This window comes from Mauremys mutica, chromosome 5 (assembly GCF_020497125.1).
Source record: "Mauremys mutica isolate MM-2020 ecotype Southern chromosome 5, ASM2049712v1, whole genome shotgun sequence".
Taxonomy (NCBI): Eukaryota; Metazoa; Chordata; order Testudines; family Geoemydidae; genus Mauremys; species Mauremys mutica.
The window spans coordinates 60,482,529-60,506,110 of NC_059076.1; the positions used below are offsets into that span (position 1 = coordinate 60,482,529).

At 44.6% G+C, this 23,582-nt stretch overlaps 1 protein-coding gene and 1 pseudogene across 10 annotated transcripts in view; one reads left to right on the top strand and one right to left on the bottom strand.

Annotated features, from left to right (window-relative positions):
- Nucleotides 1–23,582, bottom strand: part of NR3C2 (nuclear receptor subfamily 3 group C member 2) — a 293,477-nt gene that overhangs the window by 99,417 nt on the left and 170,478 nt on the right. For 9 of the 10 annotated variants that reach the window (XM_045018250.1, XM_045018254.1, XM_045018257.1 and 6 more), the window contains one exon: nt 22,116–22,267. In XM_045018250.1, coding sequence (XP_044874185.1) covers nt 22,116–22,267 — 152 coding nt within the window. The remainder of the gene's footprint in view (nt 1–22,115; nt 22,268–23,582) is intronic. The other variant, XM_045018252.1, reaches the window with a different exon arrangement.
- LOC123371153 lies at nt 15,613–15,926 on the top strand (annotated as a pseudogene).

The following is a 23,582-nucleotide window of genomic DNA, read 5'->3' on the forward strand; positions in this document are numbered from 1 at the left end:
TGCGAGCATGGAGCCTGCTGCGATCATCGCTGCACTTATGGCCGTTGTCAACTCCTCGCACCTTATCGTCCACCTCTTCCACAGTCAGCTGCTGAGAAATCGGGCGAGGAGGCTCCGGCAGCGCGGTGAGGACAGGAATTCACAGAGTGGCGCAGACCTCTCACAAAGCAGGGTACGCCGCGCCGTGGAGATCATGGTGGCAATGGGTCAAGTTCATGGTGTGGAACGGCGATTCTGGGCCCGGGAAACAAGCACGGACTGGTGGGACCGCATAGTGCTGCAGGTCTGGGATGAATCACAGTGGCTGCGAAACTTCAGGATGCGTAAGGGCACTTTCCAAGAACTCTGTGACTTGCTGTCCCCTGCCCTGAAGCGCCAGGACACCCGGATGCGAGCAGCCCTGAGTGTGCAGAAGCGAGTGGCCATAGCCCTCTGGAAACTTGCAACGCCAGACAGCTACCGGTCAGTAGCGAACCACTTTGGCGTGGGCAAATCTACCGTGGGGGTTGCTGTGATTGAAGTAGCCCACGCAATCGTTGAGCAACTTCTCTCAAAGGTAGTGACTCTCGGAAATGTCCAGGACATCATAGATGGCTTCGCCGCGATGGGATTCCCAAACTGCGGTGGGGCTATAGATGGGACTCACATCCCTATCCTGGCACCAGCCCACCAGGCCAGCGAGTACATTAACCGAAAGGGCTACTTTTCAATGGTGCTGCAAGCACTGGTAGACCATAGGGGACGTTTTACCAACATCTTCGTTGGGTGGGCGGGCAAGGTTCATGACGCGCGTGTGTTCAGGAACTCTGGTCTGTTTAAACGCCTCCAGGCAGGTACTTTCTTCCCGGACCACAAAATAACGGTTGGGGATGTGCAGATGCCTACAGTGATACTCGGGGACCCAGCCTACCCGCTAATGCCCTGGCTCATGAAGCCCTATACAGGCACCTTGGACAGAGAGAAGGAACTCTTCAACTACCGGCTGAGCAAGTGCAGAATGGTGGTGGAGTGTGCTTTCGGACGTCTCAAGGGGAGATGGCGGAGCTTACTGACTCGCTCGGACAGCAGCGAAAAGAATATCCCCGTAGTTATTGCTGCTTGCTGTGTGCTACACAATCTCTGTGAGAGCAAGGGCGAGACCTTTTTGTCCGGATGGGAGGTTGAGGCAAATCGCCTGGCTGCAGTTTACGCTCAGCCAGACACCCGTGCCGAGAGAATATCCCAGCGGGAAGCGCTGTGTATCCGGGAGGCTTTGAAAGCAAGTTTCCTCGGAGAGCAGGGTAACCTATGACTCTCCACTTGCTTTCAAGAGAAACTGACTCTGGGCCTTTGTCTGTATGTGTCGATTTCGATCTGCGGTTACATACCCCGTTCTCCAAGTTTCCCCCACTTCCAAAGCACGTTTTAAAGCAAATTAATTGTAACACTCATTATTAATAAATCTTTGTTTTACTTTGCATTTCTGTTCAGGTGTTGAAACATGGACGCATACTGTGCTGGGCACGGTGTGCACTGATGTACAGACCGCTTGTTCCATAGAGGAATGACATCCTCCTGCTCCTACATAGGTCTCTGGGGTGGGGGACGGTTGCAAGTGGTTGTACATGAAGGGGAGGGTTTGCAGGAAGGGGTGGGTTTGCAGGAAGGGGCAAGTGGTGCCTTCTTTGGATAGGGGTTTGGATGACGGCAGTGGGCTGCGGGTTTGGGCGTAGGAAGGGGTGAGGGGTGTGGGGGAAGGGTGAGTATCTGTCCGTGGATGAGGGCTCTTGTTGGGGCTCAGGGCAGCGGAGAGGCTCGTTGCTACGGTGGAAGTGCATGGTAAGGGCAGCGTGCCTTAACATTAAGGGGGTGGCAGGCGCTAGGACCCTGGACAAGCATACACATCACAGAATGACCCGGGGCAGCATACACCACACAGAGTGACCCTGGTGCCTACTGACTGCAGTGTGTGTGTGCCCTGCAGTTCATCATGCCCCCAAGTCTGTACCCTGGTAATGTAGGCTATACCGTGCAATTATAAATCCCCTCCCCCCCCCCCATACACAAAAAAATCCTCTGACACGAAAGACGTGACCGAAACAGTGAATAACAGCAAACAGCTTTTAATAATCTAATACACAGTGGGGGGATGAAACTTGGATTTGGGACTTGGTGAGCCTGTAAGGGAAGCACTTCTACAAATTTATAGCGTGAGAGGTGTGTGGTACATTAGCGCTATGCAGTGGTGCAGTGACAGTTCTCACGGCCCCTACCGCCCCTCCGTCTTGTACTTTTGGGTGAGGGGGGGGCAGGACTTCTTGGCGGGGGAGGGCGGTTGCAGATACACTGCAGGGGGGCTCTGTCCTCCTGCCTGCGGTCCTGCAGAACATCAACAAGGCGCCGGAGCGTGTCCGTTTGCTCCCTCATTAGCCCAAGCAGCGTTTGAGTCGCCTGCTGGTCTTCCTGCCGCCACCTATCCTCCCGTTCGATGTGTGTGCAATGCTGTTGACATAGGGTCTCCCTCCACTGTCTCTGCTCTGCCGCCTCGGCTCTGGAGCAGGCAATCAGTTCCGCGAACATCTCGTCCCTAGTCTTTTTCTTTCGCCGCCTAATCTGCGCCAGCCTCTGCGAGGGGGATGCCGGGGCAGTCCGGGAAAGAGCCGAAGCTGTGTGATGGGAAAAGTAACTGATTTCCTTGAACAGATACATGTTTGCGAACAGTGAACACAGGCTAGTCAGTTTCTCTGAACAAGACCATACAGGGCAACAAGTTTCACGAGATCTCAGGACAAGTTCGAGATTTCGGAATACGCTCTCATTGGCTGCGGCATTGCACAGGAGAGCGGACAAGTGGGGAGAGACAGCTGAATCCGTCTAGCAGACAGTCCTGGTAAGCCTTACAGTACATTCTGCTTATCAGTTAATGGATAGCTGTGCCCTCCCGCTAAAGGCAATCTGGAAATCATATACCGTATTGTTCCGAGTATAGGCCGCTCCTGATTATAAGCCGCACCCTTAAAGTTTGGTGCTATTTTAAAAAAATTAAATTTTTAACTTTTTTTAACTTAAAGAAAATCTCAGCCGCGGCCGGGACTCAGAGGGCTCCGGGCTGCCCGCCGCGGCGGGCAGCCCAGAGCCCTTTAAATCCCAGCCGCGGCCGGGACTCAGAGGGCTCTGGGCTGTCTGCCGCGGCGGGGAGCCCAGAGCCCTTTAAATCTCAGCCGGGGACGGGACTCAGAGCGCTCAGGGCTGCCCGCCGCGGCGGGAAGCCCAGAGCCCTTTAAATCCCAGCCGCGGCGGGGAATCAGAGCGCTCTGGGCTGCCCGCCGCGGCGGGGAGCCCAGAGCGCTTTCAATCCCAGCCGCGGCGGGGAATCAGAGCGCTCTGGGCTGCCCGCCGCGGCGGGGAGCCCAGAGCGCTTTCAATCCCAGCCGCGGCGGGGAATCAGAGGGCTCCGGGCTGCCCGCCGCGGCGGGGAGCCCTGAGCCCTTTAAATCCCAGCCGCGGCGGGGAATCAGAGCGCTCTGGGCTGCCCGCCGCGGCGGGGAGCCCAGAGCTCTTTAAATCCCAGCCGCGGCGGGGAATCAGAGGGCTCCGGGCTTCCCGCCGCGGCGGGGAGCCCTGAGCCCTTTAAATCCCAGCCGCGGCGGGGAATCAGAGGGCTCCGGGCTGCCCGCCGCGGCGGGGAGCCCAGAGCGCTTTCAATCCCAGCCGCGGCGGGGAATCAGAGCGCTCTGGGCTGCCCGCCGCGGCGGGGAGCCCAGAGCGCTTTCAATCCCAGCCGCGGCGGGGAATCAGAGGGCTCCGGGCTGCCTGCCGCGGCGGGGAGCCCAGAGCCCTTTAAATCCCAGCCGCGGCCGGGACTCAGAGGGCTCTAGGCTGCCCGCCGCGGCGGGAAGCCCAGAACGCTTTCAATCCCAGCCGCGGCGGGGAATCAGAGGGCTCCGGGCTGCCCGCCGCGGCGGGGAGCCCAGAGCCCTTTAAATCCCAGCCGCGGCCGGGACTCAGAGGGCTCCGGGCTGCCCGCCGCGGCGGGGAGCCCAGAGCCCTTTAAATCCCAGCCGCGGCGGGGAATCAGAGCGCTCTGGGCTGCCCGCCGCGGCGGGGAGCCCAGAGCGCTTTCAATCCCAGCCGCGGTGGGGAATCAGAGGGCTCTGGGCTGCCCGCCGCGGCGGGAAGCCCAGAGCGCTTTAAATCCCAGCCGCGGCCAGGACTCAGAGGGCTCTGGGCTGCCCGCCGCGGCGGGAAGCCCAGAACGCTTTCAATCCCAGCCGCGGCGGGGAATCAGAGGGCTCCGGGCTGCCCGCCGCGGCGGGGAGCCCAGAGCCCTTTAAATCCCAGCCACGGCGGGGAATCAGAGGGCTCCGGGCTGCCCGCCGCGGCGGGGAGCCCAGAGCGCTTTAAATCCCAGCCGCGGCGGGGAATCAGAGGGCTCCGGGCTGCCCGCCGCGGCGGGGAGCCCAGAGCGCTTTCAATCCCAGCCGCGGCGGGGAATCAGAGGGCTCCGGGCTGCCCGCCGCGGCGGGGAGCCCAGAGCCCTTTAAATCCCAGCCACGGCGGGGAATCAGAGGGCTCCGGGCTGCCCGCCGCGGCGGGGAGCCCAGAGCTCTTTAAATCCCAGCCGCGGCGGGGAATCAGAGCGCTCTGGGCTGCCCGCCGCGGCGGGGAGCCCAGAGCGCTTTAAATCCCAGCCGCGGTGGGGAATCAGAGGGCTCCGGGCGTCCCGCCGCGGCGGGAAGCCCAGAGCGCTTTAAATCCCAGCCGCGGCCGGGACTCAGAGCGCTCTGGGCTGCCCGCCGCGGCGGGGAGCCCAGAGCCCTTTAAATCCGAGCCGCGGCGGGGAATCAGAGGGCTCCGGGCTGCCCGCTGCGGCGGGCAGCCCAGAGCGCTCTGATTCCCCGCCGCGGCTGGGATTGAAAGTATTTTTATTGGGTTTTTTTGGGCAAGATCCCGCTTATAGGCCGCACCCCTAGTTTAAAGACTTAAATTAGGGGAAAAAATTGCGGCCTATACTCGGGACAATACGGTACTCTGACCCTTTTCCAGCCACTCCCGCCAGTGCACGGGAAAGATCTATGTATGCTTTTCCTATGTGGCCTACAACACGTGGCTGTTAAGCGAGGGTCATTGTTATGCAAAGTAAAAGTCAACCATTCACAACAGTAACAATACACTAATTGCCCTAATTAGATGCAGCATTTCATGAACGAGATCACCCTGAGGCGGGTCCCTCGGAGTCACAAAGAGCGGATGCTAAGGGAAGCCCTGCAGAGACCAGGACCATATGCGGCCATGCTTGTCGAGGCGATGATTCCCATCTACATAAGGATGTCCTGGCGCGGAAGAGTGTGCTTCCACGGAGCACCCAACAAGGCACCTCTCCCCAGGAACCTCCTGCGGAGGCTTTTCGAGGACCTCTATGAGACCTTTGTTGAATTGTGCCTGGAGGATTATTGTTCAGTCCCTATATGTGTGGACCTACTTTTCATATAGTTTTTCATTGAAAATTTTATATATAGTATTTCTATTTTTTTATACCTGTTTTATAAAAAATAAATGTTTACATGTTTATAGCACTTATCGCCTGATCCTTCCCCTGATTCAGAGTCCGGGTTAACGGCCGGGGAGGGTTGGTAAGGGATCTCTGTGAGGGTGATGAAGAGATCCTGGCTGTCAGGGAAAGCGGTATTGTGTTCGCTGTCGCCTGCGCCGTCCTCCACAGACCCTTCCTCATCTTCCCCATCGGCGAACATCGAGGAGGAACTGTCCAGGTTCACTATGCCATCCACTGAGTCCACGGTCACTGGTGGGGCAGTGGTGGCAGACCCACCTAGAATGGCATGCAGTGCCTCGTCTAAGCGGCAAGTCTGGGGCTGGGCTCCGGAGCGTCCGTTTGCCACTCTGACTTTTTGGTAGCCTTGTCTCAGGTCCTTGATTTTCACGCGGCACTGCATTGCATCCCGGCTGTATCCTTTCTCTATCATTGCTTTGGAGACCTTCTCGAAGGTCTTTGCATTCCGCTTGTTGGAGCGCAGCTCCGACAGCACAGACTCCTCGCCCCACACACCGATCAGATCCAGGACTTCCCGGTCTGTCCATGCTGGGGACCTCTTTCTATTCTTGGATTGGCCGGACTCCTCTGCTGGAGAGCTCTGCATCGTTGCAGGTGCTGCGGAACTCGCCCCGATGTCCAGCCAGGACGTCAGATTCAAAGTGCCCAGACAGGAAAAGGAATTCAAATTTTCCCGGGTCATTTCCTGTGTGGCTGGTCAGAGAATCCAAGCTCGGACTGCTGTCCAGAGCGTCAACAGAGTGGTGCGCTGTGGGATAGCTCCCGGAGCTACTAAGTTCGATTTGCATCCACACCTAGCCTAATTCGAGCTAGCCATGTCGAATTTAGCGTTACTCCACCTGTCGGGGTGGAGTACCGAATTCGAACTAAAGAGCCCTCTAGTTCGAATTAAATGGCTTCCTGGTGTGGACGGTTGAGCGGTTAGTTCGAATTAACGCTGCTAAATTCGATTTAAAGTCCTAGTGTAGACCAGGCCTAACACTAAGTTCCTTTCATTTTTAAATCCACATGGTAAAGTGGATGAATAAATTACTGAATGCATAGGTGCAAATATACAATTATATTCAGAAAAGTTACAGTACAAGTCTGTAAACCAAATAAATAAATAAATATCTATTTATAAATCTTTTATAGCAAGACACAAGAAGTAATTCTTCCACTTTACTCAGTACTGATAAGGCCTCAGCTGGATTTGTGTGTCCAGTTCTGGGCACCACACTTCGGAAAAGATGTGAAAAAATTGGAGGAAGTCCAGAGGAGAGCAAGAAAAACAATTAAAGGTCTAGAAAACATGACCTATGAGGAAAAATTGAAAAAAATAGGGCGTGGTTAGTCTGGAGAAGAGAAGACTGAGAGGGGACATGATAACAGTGTTCAAGTACATAAAAGGACAAGTAGTAATGTGCTTAAATTGCAGCAAGGGAAATTTAGATTAGACATTAAGAAAAACTTCCTAACAGTCAAGGTTGTTAAGCACTGGAACGAATTACCAAGCGAGGTTGTGGAATCTCCATCATTGGAGGTTTTTAAGAATAGGTTAGACAAATATCTGTTAGGAATGGACTAGATAATACCTAGTTCTGCTTCAGTGCAGGGGACTGGACCTATCGAGATCCCTTCCAGTCCTACATTTCTATGATTCGGTGATTCTATGCCTGCCTAGATTTTCAGAAATGGATTAATAAAATGTAGAGTTAGGAACTTGATTGTAACACAAACAACTGCCTGATTTTCAAAGGTGCAGAGCATTCTTTTCTCTTTAAATCTTATTCACCGATTAATTTAAAACTGTACCCCTAGCCTATTAAAATAAAGGTTTAAAACAGTACTTTCACTATCAGGCTAGGCAAGCACAAAGTTTGAAGGAATCTTACAAACTGCAGTTTAAATTGTTCCCTTTAGAAAAAAGTTACAGCTCAGTTCTTTTGATCTGTGCCCACACAGTATCATACAGTTAATCTCTCCAGCAAAGTAACATTACAGTTTTCAATATCATCCATCACCCATTTCTGTAACAAACACCTGTTTTGACAATTGGAAGAACTCTTTGCCATATGTCTACCTCCAACCTTAGGTTTTTTTCCCCTATACAAAAAAACTCAGGTTTTTTCTTTGTTACAAAGTAAGCAAGTGAGTCATGGTACAACATATAGAAAACCTGAAACTATAAAATACAAAATATCCAGTCCATCTCTCTTCTGCGTTATAAATGTTACATGAGCCAGTTCCCAGATGAATTAAAATGAGCAGCTGGGTATATTATAAATGAAAAGCTGTACAGTAGTTGTACTGCTTAGTTACAGCTATAGTCTAGGTGATGGGCTATAGAACTAGCAGAGAAAATATTAGGCTGTAATAGCGGAATGAATGCAAGTGAACTGAACAAGAAAGAGTGTAAAAGGCATCCTGGATCTAGCTTTCAGCTAGAGTTAAAATGAAGCACAAGCAGCAAATGGGGTAAGATTAGAAATTTGACTCAAGTGCACTGAACTTATGATAATTACAGATTTTTTTTGGAAACAGAGGAACAGAATTAAAATGAAAAATTCCAAATATTTTGTATATCATAATGCTAGCATTTTACAAATGACAACAATTTTATTTGATTAGCACTTAGCAAAACAATGACAAAAATACTATTTTTCAACAAATTGTAAAAAAAGTTTCAAAACCACCTAATTTGTGTCCTAAAAACATTTTAAATTAATTTTTGTTTATGGATTTCGAGTTATATTTTGATATCAGGTTGTTCCTGTACCACAGAGGGTACTTTTCTGTTGGTGATTTCCCTGATTTAAATTTTCAAAATGACATGCACCACACGGGGATCACACCAACTTCAATGCATTTGCACTAACCCTGACTTACTCACATATAGATATTTATATGCAAATTAGGGTTTGCACGAAAGCCCAGGATTTTGGTTATGTGAATGTTGTACCTATGCAGCTGAATGTCAATTTTGCAAATGTGGCCTATGGTGTCGTCTTATAATCCATTTCATTTTCAGACACACCAAGATATTTGTTAACACCTTGGCTTTCATCTAACCTACCTCTCCACTTTCTAAAATATAACCTTGCCCAAATTCCTTCTCATGATATTCCTTCCATAAGGCATTTCTTTTATCTTTTCTGAAATTCTGAAATATTCTTTTCCGAACAATGGCATGCCTGTAGTTCAGTGAATAATATACATATCTACTGCCTACAGTAATAATTCCAATACAATTTCCTGTGCTCACTGTTGGTCGCCTATTGCACTATTAAACAAAATCTATATCTAGACTGATTTTTTACATACTAGCTTGCTAAAGTAAATGGAAGTCACTTGTGCGAGATCAGAGGCACTGTCAATGCAGAATGGCTTTCTGTCTTTCTTTTTTGCCACCTTATACATTAACTAGCACTGTGACTCAGCAAGAGATCTATGGTTTGCTTCGTGTTGAAGGCTGAGCTTAACTCACAAGCAGTCTCTGCTAGGAAAACTGGTGGTGGTATTGTTTTTATGCTACTTTCTTGGTTCAGCCTTAGACAGAATAAGGCAACGTCACTAGAGCAGCTTGCTTACTTTTCTGCTTACAGTTAAGGTGTTGCAAAGCCAGTCAATATAAAATAGGGAATGAAAGCTTAGTAATCAGAGCAAAAGATTAGGAGACAGGGGCATTCTGGATTCTGTTCCAGCTGGGCAACTGACTTATTCTGTGTCCTTGAATATGTCCTTTGATTTCCTTCTACCTCATTACGATAGATGGGGATTGAGTAAAAAGCAAAACTTATCTGAAAAACTAATGCTGAGCAGAAGTTTCGTTGATACATCTCTCTCACACACACACACACAATTAATAGTATCTTACTCCAAAAAATCCTGCACGTAACAAAATGTAAACATCCAACATCCACTCAATATTTTTGTAGGCTTCCATCTCCCTTTCATAATCTTACTATGAACATTTAAAAAAAAGAACAAAAGAGGCATGGAACATTATTACATTACTTCTTATTTAGTAATTTTGATACAACACAACTGACCACGCCATTTTCAAAAAATATATATGAAAATATCCAGAAACATAATGTTTTAAATGTACTTAAAATATTTATGTTGATTTGAAACAGTTGACCATTTTTACACTGATTCTTCATTTTATGCATAGGAAATATCTCTGAAATCAGTAAATCCTTAAAACAAGTGAAACTATTTTAATTATTTAGAGAGAACTATAATTCTCGCTACACTAGACAAAAATTTATCCCATGAAAAATACAGTGCCCCTTTGCATATAACTTTACTTTAGCACAGCTTTTGATAATTATAAAATGTGTTATTATAAGGTGAGTAATTAAAGTGGAGCTTTGTACATTGAGGGCCAAGACACAGCAAGTTGTTTTATATCAGACTCAGTGTAACACCACAAATCCTGATAAAGGAAGTGGTTCACAGTGCAGCATCAGAAATGAATCTCAAATCACATGTGCAACACCTGCAGTGTATTCAGGAAACTAGCAGCACCACAGGACTACAGCAAAATGGCAAATTAACCACATCAACATCAGATGCTGCAACAATCTGCAGATTAAATGTATGTAGTACAAGTTACCGGAGATTCAAAATAGCAAAATCACCAACTATGTTGGGCTTTATTGTGGGCACAAAGGGGAGAGAGGAGGACACATTCCCACAGATGCCAGGAATCTGAGATTGTGCCTTCCCAAATTCACTTGGTTCTATGTAGTTACGCACCAATGGAAGCCGGGGTAAAATGCTACAATTTAACCCTAAATAGCTAATTAGGCAGGATGTTGGTAGAGTAAAATGTGTGCCATGATACCATCATAAATAATAATTATACACAAAAAACATTAAAATAACATTGTAAGGTTGCAAAATTGGGCACTCAAAAGTTAGGGAATGCCCGAATTAAGGCTGTTTTTGCCTACACTCTGGGGATGAATCAGTGCTGTGTGCTGAAGGAGGCTGTTGTCTGTAAGACATCCAGCTTTCTCTTGTTGCACAAATTGAAATAGGTAGTTAATGAGTGAACATACTAATATTCTTTCCTCTTCTTTTGTGTGTGATTATCAAGGAAACTTCTACCCAGACACAGGGTTAGGACTATAGGAAGAGAAAAGAGGGTTTCATGGTTAAGGCATTTGAATGCTGCATAGACATCTGGATTCCATCCCTGCCTTGGCCACTGAATTCCTGTGTGATGTAAGTAAATTACTTCAACTTTTCATAGGTGGTCACTAATTGTGCATTCTGCATTTTCTGGTCACCCAACTTGATACCTTGCGGCCTGATTTGCAGAAGCGCTGAGCACTCAACTGCAACTGAAATCATTGGGAGCTGTGCCCTGAACATATATAGCACTATGGAACGTTTCAGTCACTTCCTTTGACTGAGCAGAAAGAAAAGTTTAAGATGATAAACCTAAAATCAAAAATGGGTCAGAAGAGAATAAAAACAAACCTGAATGGAAAAAAGTAAAAAATAAAATAAAGTTGTAACCTTGAAACTTAGAGTGGAGATTGGGCAGGCAGGCAAATGAGAATTTTGTAAGATGGTATCTTCAAAAAAACAGTATTACAGGCACATAATTTCCCCCTTTTTAAAAATAGCATATGTTTGGGACTCTCCCATCTGAAGAGTAAAAAGATGATGAGATGTCTCAAAAGAAAAATGAAAGCAAAGCTTTCCTAAGGTTATGTGAAATGCCTCCATTCTTTCCGCATTATGATTACACCTGAAAACTCATGTCTATTATGATGCTTATAAAAAATAGACACCGAGTCTCTTGAAGAGCAACATGAGTATATTTTACCTGTTCTGTTCAGGGCAGGGACCCTGCCTTCAGTTCTGGAATATGCCTAGAACATTGTTATGCTGCGGGCTGCTGGACAACAAATGAAAAGTAATAATATGCTGCAAGGACACTGAAGTGAGAGATGGAAACTGGCAGACCAGCTGCAAAAGCAGCATAACAAGTACTACTGCACTGGAGTGGAGGGGTAACATGGAGTCCAGCTAGTGCCCCCACCCCCACAGCACCCCCTGGACTCAGAATTGTGGAAGAGTGATCAATATACTCTAGGGGCACTAGGACCCATGCAATGATCCCCATCCTCCACCACGTGAGCTAGGAGGAAGAATTTAACTGCAGGGATTGAATTAATAGGAGCAGCTGCACAAGCAGGTTAAGCATGGACTGGCAGACAAAAAAATATCCAGTAAAAACTGTAGAAAATATTATTACTGTTCTATGCTGATTGGTTATGTGCTTCAGCCCCTTCCCAGCTCCTGTCTCAGTCTCTTCATCTCAGCCTCACTCCACACCTGTTCCTCTGACCTTTCTGCCCTGCTCTGTCCTGCTCACCCGCTCCCTTCCCTTGTCTTTCCATTTAGCTAATCCCCTCCTAACTAAAGCTACCTCCCTACCCTCAGAAAATCATGGAACTAACATCACATTTGTTGACATTATATTGGATGCTCTGCTTAGATATTACATCCCTTTCTCCCTGGTCTGCTTCGTCTATTTAGATTATAAACTCTTCAGGGCAGGGATTGTCTACTACTCTGTGTTTGTGCAGTGCCTAGCACACTGGGGCTCTTATCTTGGTTGTTCCCTAGGCACTACTGTAATAAACATGATTAATAATAAGCAGCAGCAAGGATGAGTTCGGAATAAAAATTGAACTCAGTCTGTGAGTTTAAACCATAGTGGTGCAGAAACGAACTCAGATTATTTAATTTACCTAAAAGCTATCAAAGCTATCTAAAATTGCAATGATCTAACAACCAGAGAAATCTCTCCAGATTTGAGAAGAGATACTCTGCAGCTACTCCATGGAAAGGAAGAAACTGAAGTGACTGGTAACTTCAGCTTGTATTTTGAGCACCTAATGTTCAGTGCTCTCAAGGGAGGGTGAAAGGGTATTCATGCAGTCCCAGAAAGGACTGCTTTTCTGGAAGGTTCCAAAGCTCAGTGGTACCCACAAAGAAGGCTAAGGAAAAAGTGTGTCCTACAAGCGGGAATATGCAGAAGCCACTTGGGAGAAGAATTAATAGTTTCACCAGATGTCCATATGTTTGATCCAGAAAATAATCAAACTGTCTGATGCCCTTTCAGGGTTTTTGCCAAATATGTTTGGACTGCTGAGTGACACAGATCTTCATTTTAAGAAATACAATTCTACACTTCTTCCTCTTCCAAGTTACATCTATTTGTCTGTAAAAGTGTGAAATTCCCACCCTGTTCTGAATGCATATATCAAAATTTTGCCCTTGATTTTGGCTTGGAAATTGGATTTTCAAATACACCCTACACATAAACATTTCCCTCATCCTTCTCTCTAAACTTGACCATCCGCAGATCCCCCCCGCAGAGTATCTTTTGTCCCATCACTAGCTCCATTTTCTCCAGACAGGCTCCCAGCACTTAACATCAAGATGATCCAGAGGCAGGATCTGGGAAAATGTCACCATTACTGTTTCATATCCCATATTCATATTTAGATTGGTTGATTCATCCATTCTTTCTGTACCACTGGTTATTTTCATTCCAGTATTAGTAGCTATGTTAACTTTACATGTTTGAGTTCTTCTGTCTTCATTGTTAATTTATCTCAGTTAATGCTATGTGCATAAAGTAAGCACCCCATTTTAAATTATTTTCTTTCATTGTTCCCAAAATGGACATTACTGCTTCTGACAAACTGAAATGCAGTTAGAAAAAATGGGGAGTTTTTTTCAGGTGAATATGTTGTAGGTATTCATGTGTACGCATTGAACTAATAGCTGAGACTTCTGATCTTGCATATGTTTAGCAGAAAATACTGCTTTGATTTGCCTGTTATTAAAGGAAGGATGCTAGCTTAGGATTTAGGAGGCCTGGGCTCAATGCCCTGCTCTACTTCAGGCTTACTGCGTGACCTTGGGAAAGTCGCATAGGTCCAGATTTGCTCAGCACTGTAGTGCCTGCCCAATCCCTTGGCAGTCTACTGCCTAGTGGAATCCTCATCCCTGGTAGTTAGACACATCAGCTCCCCATACAATACATGAGGAGAGTCAAGTGCCTAGGCAAGGGATCCTCAGAAGCCAGCAAGCTGAGCAGGAAGCTGTGTAAACTAGCCATGAATGAAATGTATAGGGAAGGGCTTAGGCACCTGAGATAGGCCAGAAATAGGTACCTCCCCTCTGCTCAGGATGTTCAGCTTTGAATCTTCTTCAGGAGGTAGGTGCCTAAGCCAGGTCAGCTGCTCAGGTAGCCCAGGCACTAACAGCTGAAAAAGTGGTCACTAGACCTGGTTTTCCCATCCTGTGAGATTTTCCCATTCCACATCAAGATTGGGGGTGGGGGGGAGGAGGAGGGAGGGAGAGAGAGAGTGCACACAGGCATACCCCTATAACCTGGTAGTTAGGGCATTCATCTGGGATGTGAGAGACAGGTTCAAATCCCTGCTTTGCCTGATTCGGAGTTGGGACTTAAATCCACATCACCTTATGTTTCCTTGTGTTCTCGGATGTCTTTTCTGCAGGTGCTGTGTTGCCTCTTCACCCTATCAGTGGTCTGCATCCAGCTTTCCTGCTGTAGGATCTGACAGGTATCAGGCCTTACTCATGTTCAGAGCAGGCCTATAAGATCAGCCTCCAGTGGTAAGATCCTACTTTGGGGCTTTGGCTTCAGCTAGGGATCCAAGCATCTTGTTAGCTGTCAGGGGGCATCAGCACTTAGTTAGCTGGCAGCTGAGTGGCAGTGTTGAGAATGTCAGTGGGTCTTTAGGTGCCTAACTACTTTTGAGGATCTAGGCCTTAGTTTCTCTATGCATCAGTTCCCATCTGTAAAATGGGAATAATAGTGGTACCCTACCTCACAGAGGTGCTGTGAGGATAAATATATTAAAGACTGTGATACATTCAGGTACTATGATTATGGGAGCAATATAAATACTTAAGATATATAGATCCTCACTATCAGGGTCCACAGGGTCATTCTTAATTAGAAAATGGGCAAACAGAGGAAGGTTATACTTTTATGAATGTAATTTTAACATTGAAACAAAGTAACAACTAGCACTCACAAAACTAAAAATATCGAATTAGGGCTGATCCTGTGGGATAGTTGTAGTGTTTTTCAGCGCTATGCAGGAGACCCATGTTTAAATACCTACCTTGGTACCTGTTTGTTGCTCTCTAGGGCAATGCTCAGCCATGGGAAAGGGAATGACTTGAATCATTCAACAGTAACTCATGAACAGACTAAGATGTCAGCCAGAAGAATGGGAGTTATAATTTGGAGTCTTGAAGTGGAGAGGATTTAAAGCTACAGAAAATGATGGCACATTTTAGCACTAGGTTACTAGGACCCGACCTGCACTGAAATCACTGAGAAGTCTTGAAAATAAAAATTCAATATGAGATTTTTTTAAATTTCATTAAAACACTAGCAGGTTTTTAGATCTGCTTGTTGTGAAAGCATCAGTGTTTTTCCACTTTTCTAGTCATTAACAGCTTCAGTTTGTGGTTCCCTATGGCACTGAAGCTGCTAAAATTGTCACTGACTCCTTGCTAGTTTTAAAACCAAGAGACTGCATCAGCTAGAATTTTTTTTCTGAAATATAGCACCAGAATGAGCCTGCTCCATTAGTATTGTACACCTAACATTTATTCCCAAGCTTTCAGTTTCACTGTGCAGTTTGCTATGCAGTTCACACACATGCATAGCAGCAACAGAACACTTTTTCCCCTCCAATAACTTGTAAATGGCCTACTGTAAAGTGCCTTGCCTTTAATTAATCTTTTCTCTACTTTGCTTTTTTTTTTTCTTTTTCTTTTTGTGGTGCAGCTGTTGCCATTTCTGGCTCCCTTTCCCAGTCTCCTAAGGTTTCAGCTACTGCAGCCAGTTAGGGGCAGGAAATAACTGTAGCCATTACCCCACTCAGCACTGTGCCTGCCAGGGAGGAAGGGTGGAGGGATCCTTCCTATTCCTATAAAAAAACTGAAATCCGGTGGCACTTTCAAAACCAGGGATGATCAGTAACATTTTTATTTTGCAGTTGTAAACCGTGGCATATCAACTGTATGGAAATACCACATTGGGAACAGGTGAGCCTGTACAAGCTCTCAAGCCCTCAGCAGATCACCCCTCAGCTTGTCCTTAAACCACTATTTCAGGCTGTAAATTCAGATTGGCACAATAGGTCAGAAGCAGACTCGATTTCAGGGATCCTCTGAATACATACAGATTCCGAGATAAGGTATGGACATTTGTATAGAACAATGTTGAATTCAGAAAGGTCACTGACCTTGTGAAAGCTGTTAAAATGAAAACTGCAGCCTGTGATGGAAAAATACTGGCTCCAACACTGTAGAATGAATAGGAGAATGCAGAAGTACAGGAAAGGATTGTGTATATAATTTATTCTAGAGATGGGGGTGCAGACAAAAGTAATCCTTGCTAGCAAACATCACACAATGATAGTACAAAGAATCTCTTCAATTCAATTTATTTAGCATGGACAAAAATATTGCTTTTTAAGTGACAAAACACTTTCACTCTCTTGTTCATCAAAATAATCTTTCTAATAAATTTCTGTTCTCATAACAAAGTTCTCTTTTTAGTTTTGCTAACTAAGCAAAGTCTAAGAATTTTCTAGCATTTCATTCTGCTTGTTTGGTATGCTTCTCACCTTCTTCTAGCCTAGAATTCCTAGTTTTATAAAAGAAAGGCATTGTGACAGAAGCATCACTAGGAAGCATGGAATTTCAAAAGACTACTACCCTGAGGTGTACCCAATGCTACAGCATATAGAATATTCATGGGACTTTTATATCAATATGTGTTATATGCATCTTTGTATTTCTGGCTTGTTAGGTGGGTTTCTTGTGGAATCTACAATTGGCAGGAGGGGAGGGGGAATTAATGCAAAGTTTCCAAAGCCAGTTATAAAGATACTAGAGTTCAGCAATTTTTCCCTCAGTGAATAAAAATTCAGCTGAAAAAGATCAGCGAATAGTTTTGGTTGGAAAAAAAAAGATTTGGGAAATGTCAAAACAGTTACGACATTTTGTTTCAAAACTAAAATTTTCAAATGCAATAATTCAGATTGACATTTTGTTTAGAAAATGCTGACATTTCATTTTGAAATGTAGTTTTGAGTTGATAGTCAAATCATTTAGTTCTACATCAATGATTTTTTTTTCAGTTTTTACTTTGTCAAGAACACCAAAAATATTCTCTCTCTGATCTAAATGAAAATTTAATTACTGGATTTTTTTTTTGTTTGGTATTCACACAGCTCTAGCAGACACCCAGCCTTTGAAATTTCACTCCCTGGGGAGTGGGAGCATTTACTGGTTTTACCTGTTTTAGGAAGCAAGGGGAAAACAAAGGTCCGCAACTGTATAAAATGTCCACCTGAACAGTCTTGTGGCATTTCTCATTATGATCCAAAACTGACATGAGATAGTAACCTAGAGGGCAAACCCTGCTAGCTGGGTTTGAAGGACTTTGAGGCCTACCAGATTCCCCACGTGGAAGACAGTTTGTCTTATGATATGTTCTCTCTGTAATGCTTTTGTCCTAAAATACTGTGCTCTGTGAAAGCTGGTTGGTCACTACTGCACATTCTCACAGGCCTTTGTGAGAGAGGGCAAAACTGCGAAGTCAGGGCTAAGGTCAGACCTGTTGGGATAAACACAATGAAGCACAGGGGGACTGGTCCCTCCCCAAGAGAGTTGATGGCAAAGCCTGAGACCTGACAGAGAGCCCCAGAACTATGACAGAGGCACCTTCATTTCTCTTTCATTTCTATTAAAAAGCATGGAACTCAGAGAAATATGTTTTAAATAGCATATGGCAAGACAATCGGTCAACTGCCGAAATCTGAAATATATCCTACATGTAGCCTGAAAAGAGGAAAGGCAGCAGACTTTCTGGACAGGGGAACTATAAAGTAATTCCGCCAAAAGAATATCATGCATCTGGCCTGATGCTAAATTACTGCAGAATACCTCTGCCTTCCAGAAGAACTGCATCTGTCCTCCAGCGAAATGGCAGGCTGGCATGCTAAGATGGCAAAAAGATTACCCTGGGTGTATTGCATACACAGATTTATAATTCTCTTGATCTTTTGGTCCAGTCGGTTATCCCCCATTCTAATGCACAATATGGCAATAAACAACCATCCATAAACTGGAGTTGAGAATCCCCAAGCCCCAGGTTTTGGATGGTCAAAATTCTTTCAGGAGTTCAGAACCTTCAGAAGTTGCCACCAACGATAATTTTTTTCCCCTCAGTGGAAGCCTATTGAGAAGAAGGCTTGGAGGCTTTATATGCAAACCTATACCAAAGATGATATCTCTCTATAAGCTGTTCACTGAGTTGCACGTAATATACTCGTTCATTAGCCCGTTCATTTATAAGCCGACCTCCCCCAAGATGGTTAGGTAAAAATAGCAAAAACAGTATAAGCCTTTCATAAGCCGACCCTATATTTCAGGGATTGGCAAACTTTGGCTCCCGGCCCATTAGGGTAAGCCTCTAGCGGGGCCTCAACTTTTTGTTTACCTGGAGCGTTCACAGGCACGGAGCCCCCTCAACTCCCAGTTGCTACAGTTTGCTGAACCGCAGCCACAGGGAGCTGAGGGTCTCCGTGCCTGCAGACGCTCCAGGTAAATAAAACGACAATGTATTAGATATTCAATTCAATGATTCCATAGAGTTTAAAATCATCAAATTCTGGTGTAGACCCATTTATAAGCCGACCCCCGCTCTTTGATGCATCACTTTTTTACCAAAAATATTCGGCTTATGAACGAGTGTACAGTGGCCAGTTTAAGAAAAGTAAGCATGTAATTATGCTGGGGGCAATTTTCTCGGGTCAAGAATGTTCCCTTAGCTTATCAAAGAATCATAGAAATGTAGGGCTGGAAGGGACTTTGAGACGTCATCCATTCACGCCCCTGCGTTTGTCCAATCTGTTCTTAAAAACCTCCAATGATGGGAATTGCACAACCTCCCTTGGAAGCTTTTTCCAGAGCTCCACTACCCTTATAGTTAGAAAAATCTTCCTAATATATAACCTAAATCTCTCTTGCTGCAGATCAAACTCATTATTTCTTGTTACACCATCAGTGGACATAGAGAACAATTGATATAGTTCCACTTTGAGACAGTTCTCTGGAATTTAGACAAACTAAAAAGAAAATGGAGCATGGAAATGAAAATCCTGAGACCTCACATTCAGGGCTTCTCTACACAAGTTTTTGGCAAGCCGGTGTGTAAATCTACCCTGCACTAGCTTGCCATGGACTAAATATCCATGTGGACCCTGCTGCCATCCACTAAAAGTTCTCTAGTGCACTCTGACTTACCTACTTTACCTAAGTAAATCAAAGCACACTAGGGAACTTTTAGAGCATGCAGCCCAGTTTCCCTCCCTCCTGTCTTTCAAATTCCCCCAAGCCTCTTGCACCTCGCTTCCTTCATTCTCCTGTATACCCTAATTCTCCCCACCCTTCTTGCTCCTGTCATCTCATCCGAACCCCCAGTTGCCCCTTTCTATCATCTTTGTTAAATATATCTGGTGCACTAGGTAACTTTCAAACAAGTATTTAGGATTTGTGATAATTTTTCCCATTAATTTTCATAAATGAAAGGGCTATCCTTAAGCAGAGGCTGGCACATAAGAATCTTTCTCTTCATGGGAACTCATGACGAGTTGACCTCTTGGAAAATGGCCACCATCTCCCACTGTCAAAGTGAGAGTGAAGCCAGCAGATATCTTTGTGAAGATCAGCCTATGGCGTAAGTCCTACTGATAACAACTGGAGATGCCAGCCATTTTGAGAGAGCACAGTTCCACATGTAATTCCCCTTTGTGAAATCTGTCATCCCTTGCTGAAGAAGAAACATTCAATATAAAAATAGTGGGGGAAAATGTCCATTAACTCTAAAAAAAGTTTCCAGTATAGCCTATATACAAGATTTCTGAGAGTGCTAACTATAAGCAGAGTTAAAAACATCTGCATTATTCTGTTTAGGTCATTTAAGAGAAAGAAGAAACACTGAATTCTAAATATCTTAAAGGATTATTTTTGAATATTAATTTTAACTCAAAGTAATGAGTTATACCTATCTCATAGAACTGGAAGGGACCCTGAAAAGTCATCAAGTCCAGCCCCCTGCTGTCACTAGCAGGACCAAAGTACTGATTTTGCTCCAGATCCCTAAATGGCCCCCTCAAGGACTGAACTCACAACCTTGAGTTTAGCAGGCCAATGCTCAAACCACTGAGCTATCCCTCCTCCCCCTTAATGGGTACAAATCCATTTTGCTATTCTGTTATCAACAAACTGATCTAAGGCCCACAAAAAGAACTTAATCATATGATTAATATCATACCTCTTTGGTCAGACTCTACTCTTTCCCCAGAACCAGCTGGGTACTGTAGAGAATACATTTCCTCTTTAGGATAGGCCTCTTGTCATAGTCACTGGAGGAGCAGTCTATTTACTCACAAGCTTCTTACAGTAACTCCTCACCTAAAGTAGTCCCGGCTAACATTGTTTTGTTGTTCCGTTGCTGATCAATTAGGGAACATTCTAGTTTAAAGTTGTGCAATGCTCCCTTTTAACCTTGTTTGGCAGCCATCTGCTTTGTCCACTGCTTGCAGGAAAAGCAGCCCCTTGCAGCTAGCTGGTGGGGACTTGGAACCAGGGTGGACTGGCAGCTCCCCTATCAGCTCCCTGCTCCCCTAAGTTCCCTGTGCAGCAGCTGCCCAGCAGGCTAGCAATTGCAGCTGTCCCTCCCCCACTGCCATGTGCTGCTCCTGCCCTCTGCCTTGGATCTGCTCCCCGAGACTCCTGCTTGCTGTGCAGGGGGAAGTGGGAGGGGGGGGCTAATGTCAGGGTGTCCCCCTCCCTCCTGCTCCTACACCCTGCTTACCCCATCTTCATATAGAGCAGGGTGGGGGGACAGAGAGAGCCTGGGGCAGCAGCTGCTCTCTCAACTTCCTGATCCACTTAAAAAGACAATGCACTTAAGAGTGGGTCAGCTTACTTAGAGGGGCAGTGTGAATTTCTCTCTCTCCCAAACACAAGGTGTATGTCTGTCTCTGTCTGCTATGCTATCTCCCCTCCCCTCCATTCCTGCTGCCTTGTAGAGTGAGAGGCTACATTAACAACAATGTGCTAGTTCATCATTTAGCACAGGGGTTCTCAAACTGAGGTTATTACATGGGGGGGGGGTCATGAGCGGTCAGCCGTCACCCCAAACCCTGCTTTGCCTCCAGCATTTACAATGGTGTTAAATATAAAAAAAAAGTATTTTTAATTTATGGGCGGGGTGTCGCATTCAGAGGCTTGCTATGTGAAGGGGGTCACCAGTACAAAAGTTTGAGAACCACTGATTTAGCAGCAAGACATTCCCTGGGAAATATCCCACCCTCTTACTTCACCACCTCAACCAAGCTTCATAACCATCATAGCTGTGAACAGTATTAAACTGTATGTTTAAAATGTACACTGTGTGAGTGTATACATATTAGTTTTTTGTCCGGTGAAAAACATTTCCCTGAAACCTAACCTCCACCATTTACATTAATTCTTATGGGGAAATTGGATTAGCTTAACATTGTTGTGCTTAAAAGGCGCATTTTTCAGGAATATAACAACAACGTTAAGTGAGGAATTACTGTATTTGCTAAATAGTCAACAAAAAGCCCTACACAAACCTTGGTCCTTGTTAGTGAAAGTGTAACATCTGCCACTTGGAAATATTTTACATTTACAGAGAGTTTGTAAATAACATTTTTTATTTTATTCCGAGCTCAAACCAATTAATATGAGGCAAAACCAAGCTTCTGCAGCACTCAAGGTTATCTCCATGAATTCTTTCAGAGGTGCCCTGGCAAGAGCATTTGTACATTAGCTAGCATAATAAAAGGAAAAAGGCAACAGCCCAAACATTCACTTGGTAATGGAAATGCCATATTTAAAAACACCAATTAAAATGTTGTCTCGGAGAGAAAATCTTAATGCAGGTGTAGAACATCATCATTTACCTCTAAGCAATTTGAGACCCTCCAATCCAGGCTTTTTCACCAAGATTCACTGGCCTTCAAGTCACCACTCTCTTTTTGCAGGGGAGGGGGAATATATTAATGAGTCCTAGGTATATTTGCATAAGTCTTACCTTAGTATAGAATCTACATGTTATGGGAGTAATGGAATTCTGAAGCACAGTCAGACGCTTCCCAATCTTTATCCAAAATTCTCTTACAGCTCATGAAAAATTTGGGTATATTTGTGACCAAATAAAATTATTTTCTGTATGTCTAACTGAAAAAACAATTGTGGGTGGAGGAGTGGGAAGCTGATTTGGTGGATATAAAGCGAAGTCTTTAAGGTGTACATTATTTGGAAAATGCCTGGAACTTTTCTAAAGCAGTATTTTTCATAACTGCTGAGTTAATACTTTTTTTTTTTTTTTAAGACTAACAACATTGCAGCATTAATCATGAAAATATAACAACATCAGAAAGTGAATAAAAGAAGCACCCACATGAACATTTACCTTCCACTGCTCTTTTGAAGAAAACTTTGCAACTGCCACAGGTAACCACCCCATAATGACATCCAGACGCCTCATCCCCACACACGAGACATACTTTGGAAGGTCTTGAGGATCCAGTTGATACACTTCTAAGAGAGGAGCTGGGGAAAAATAAAATTAAATGATTAATATTTCAAAAAACACTGGCCATAATGTAAAGTTCAATTAGATGTTTAGAGCAATACACCTTGTTATAAATTATTAACAATTAGAGAACCAAAGCTCTTTCTGGCACTGCCTGATTGCATACAACCACAGTTGCCTTAATTAGTACATGAAATATTTTTGTTGCTCATTTTAAAATACTCATAAACCTATCAATGCTCAAGTGAGGAAACTTCCAAAAGGGCAATTGTGTTTACTGATAGTAGATGACTAAAATAAATAATAATAAAATAAATAAAACAACAATAATAAATAATCTTTAATTATTCTACAGTAATGTTTAGGTGATGCACTATGCCGTTCTTATTTCTACCCTGACTTACCACATTACTCCACAAATTTACAGTTAGTTAATATTTCTGTTCATATTACATTTCATTAAACAGACTAATAGCATATATACTTTTAAAGTATGTTATTTCAAAAAAGCATAGAGAACTTTTCTATATTATTCTGCATGACAGAATGGGGGGAAATGTTGGGAGGTGTAGGCAAAGGGTTCTGAAATTTCACATATGGACTAGTATCTTTCAAACCCAACTTCAAGAACGTGGCACATGGTGGTTTGGGGTTGAATTGGGGATTTATGATGGCAAACTTGAGACATTCTCCCAGGGGAGCAGCAAGTGTCATTGTGTTTCAAGAGTCAGTTCTGCTTGCTGGTCTGGAGATTCCTCATCCTCTTTAGGGAAGCTTGTGCAACTGGCAGTGCTAGTTCAATGCATTTCTTATGCTCAAAGAAGCAGTTGCTCAAGAATAAGGAAGGCTTCTGACTCCGTCAGCCACTATTGTATACCTATGGTCAGGCACAATCTTGTCCCCTAATATCTCATCACTTCCCTTGGCAAGCACAATCAATTGGCATTCTCATGTGCTCATTACCTTTAATGTAACAAGGATAAATTTAAAAAGTATCCACAAAGTTTTATATTGAGTTCCAAATAGCTATACTATTTCAAAATTTCACATATCTGCTAAAATGGTATTCTACAGTAGCAGGATAATTTTATATTAATAGTGAACATTTATTTTCTAACATTTACAAGCTCAAAAATGTGTATTTATTTGTTCTTCACTGTGAAATAGAAAAGCACTCATGGATTTTTAATTCATGGTAATATTTATTTATTATAAAGACAGGGGAAAGCCTTGATAAATGTTTCTGAATGAATAACATAAATTATATTTTTCTCAAGCTGTAGTCCTCAATATAATATATACCTCTCTAACAGCAGAGAAAGCATAAACCGA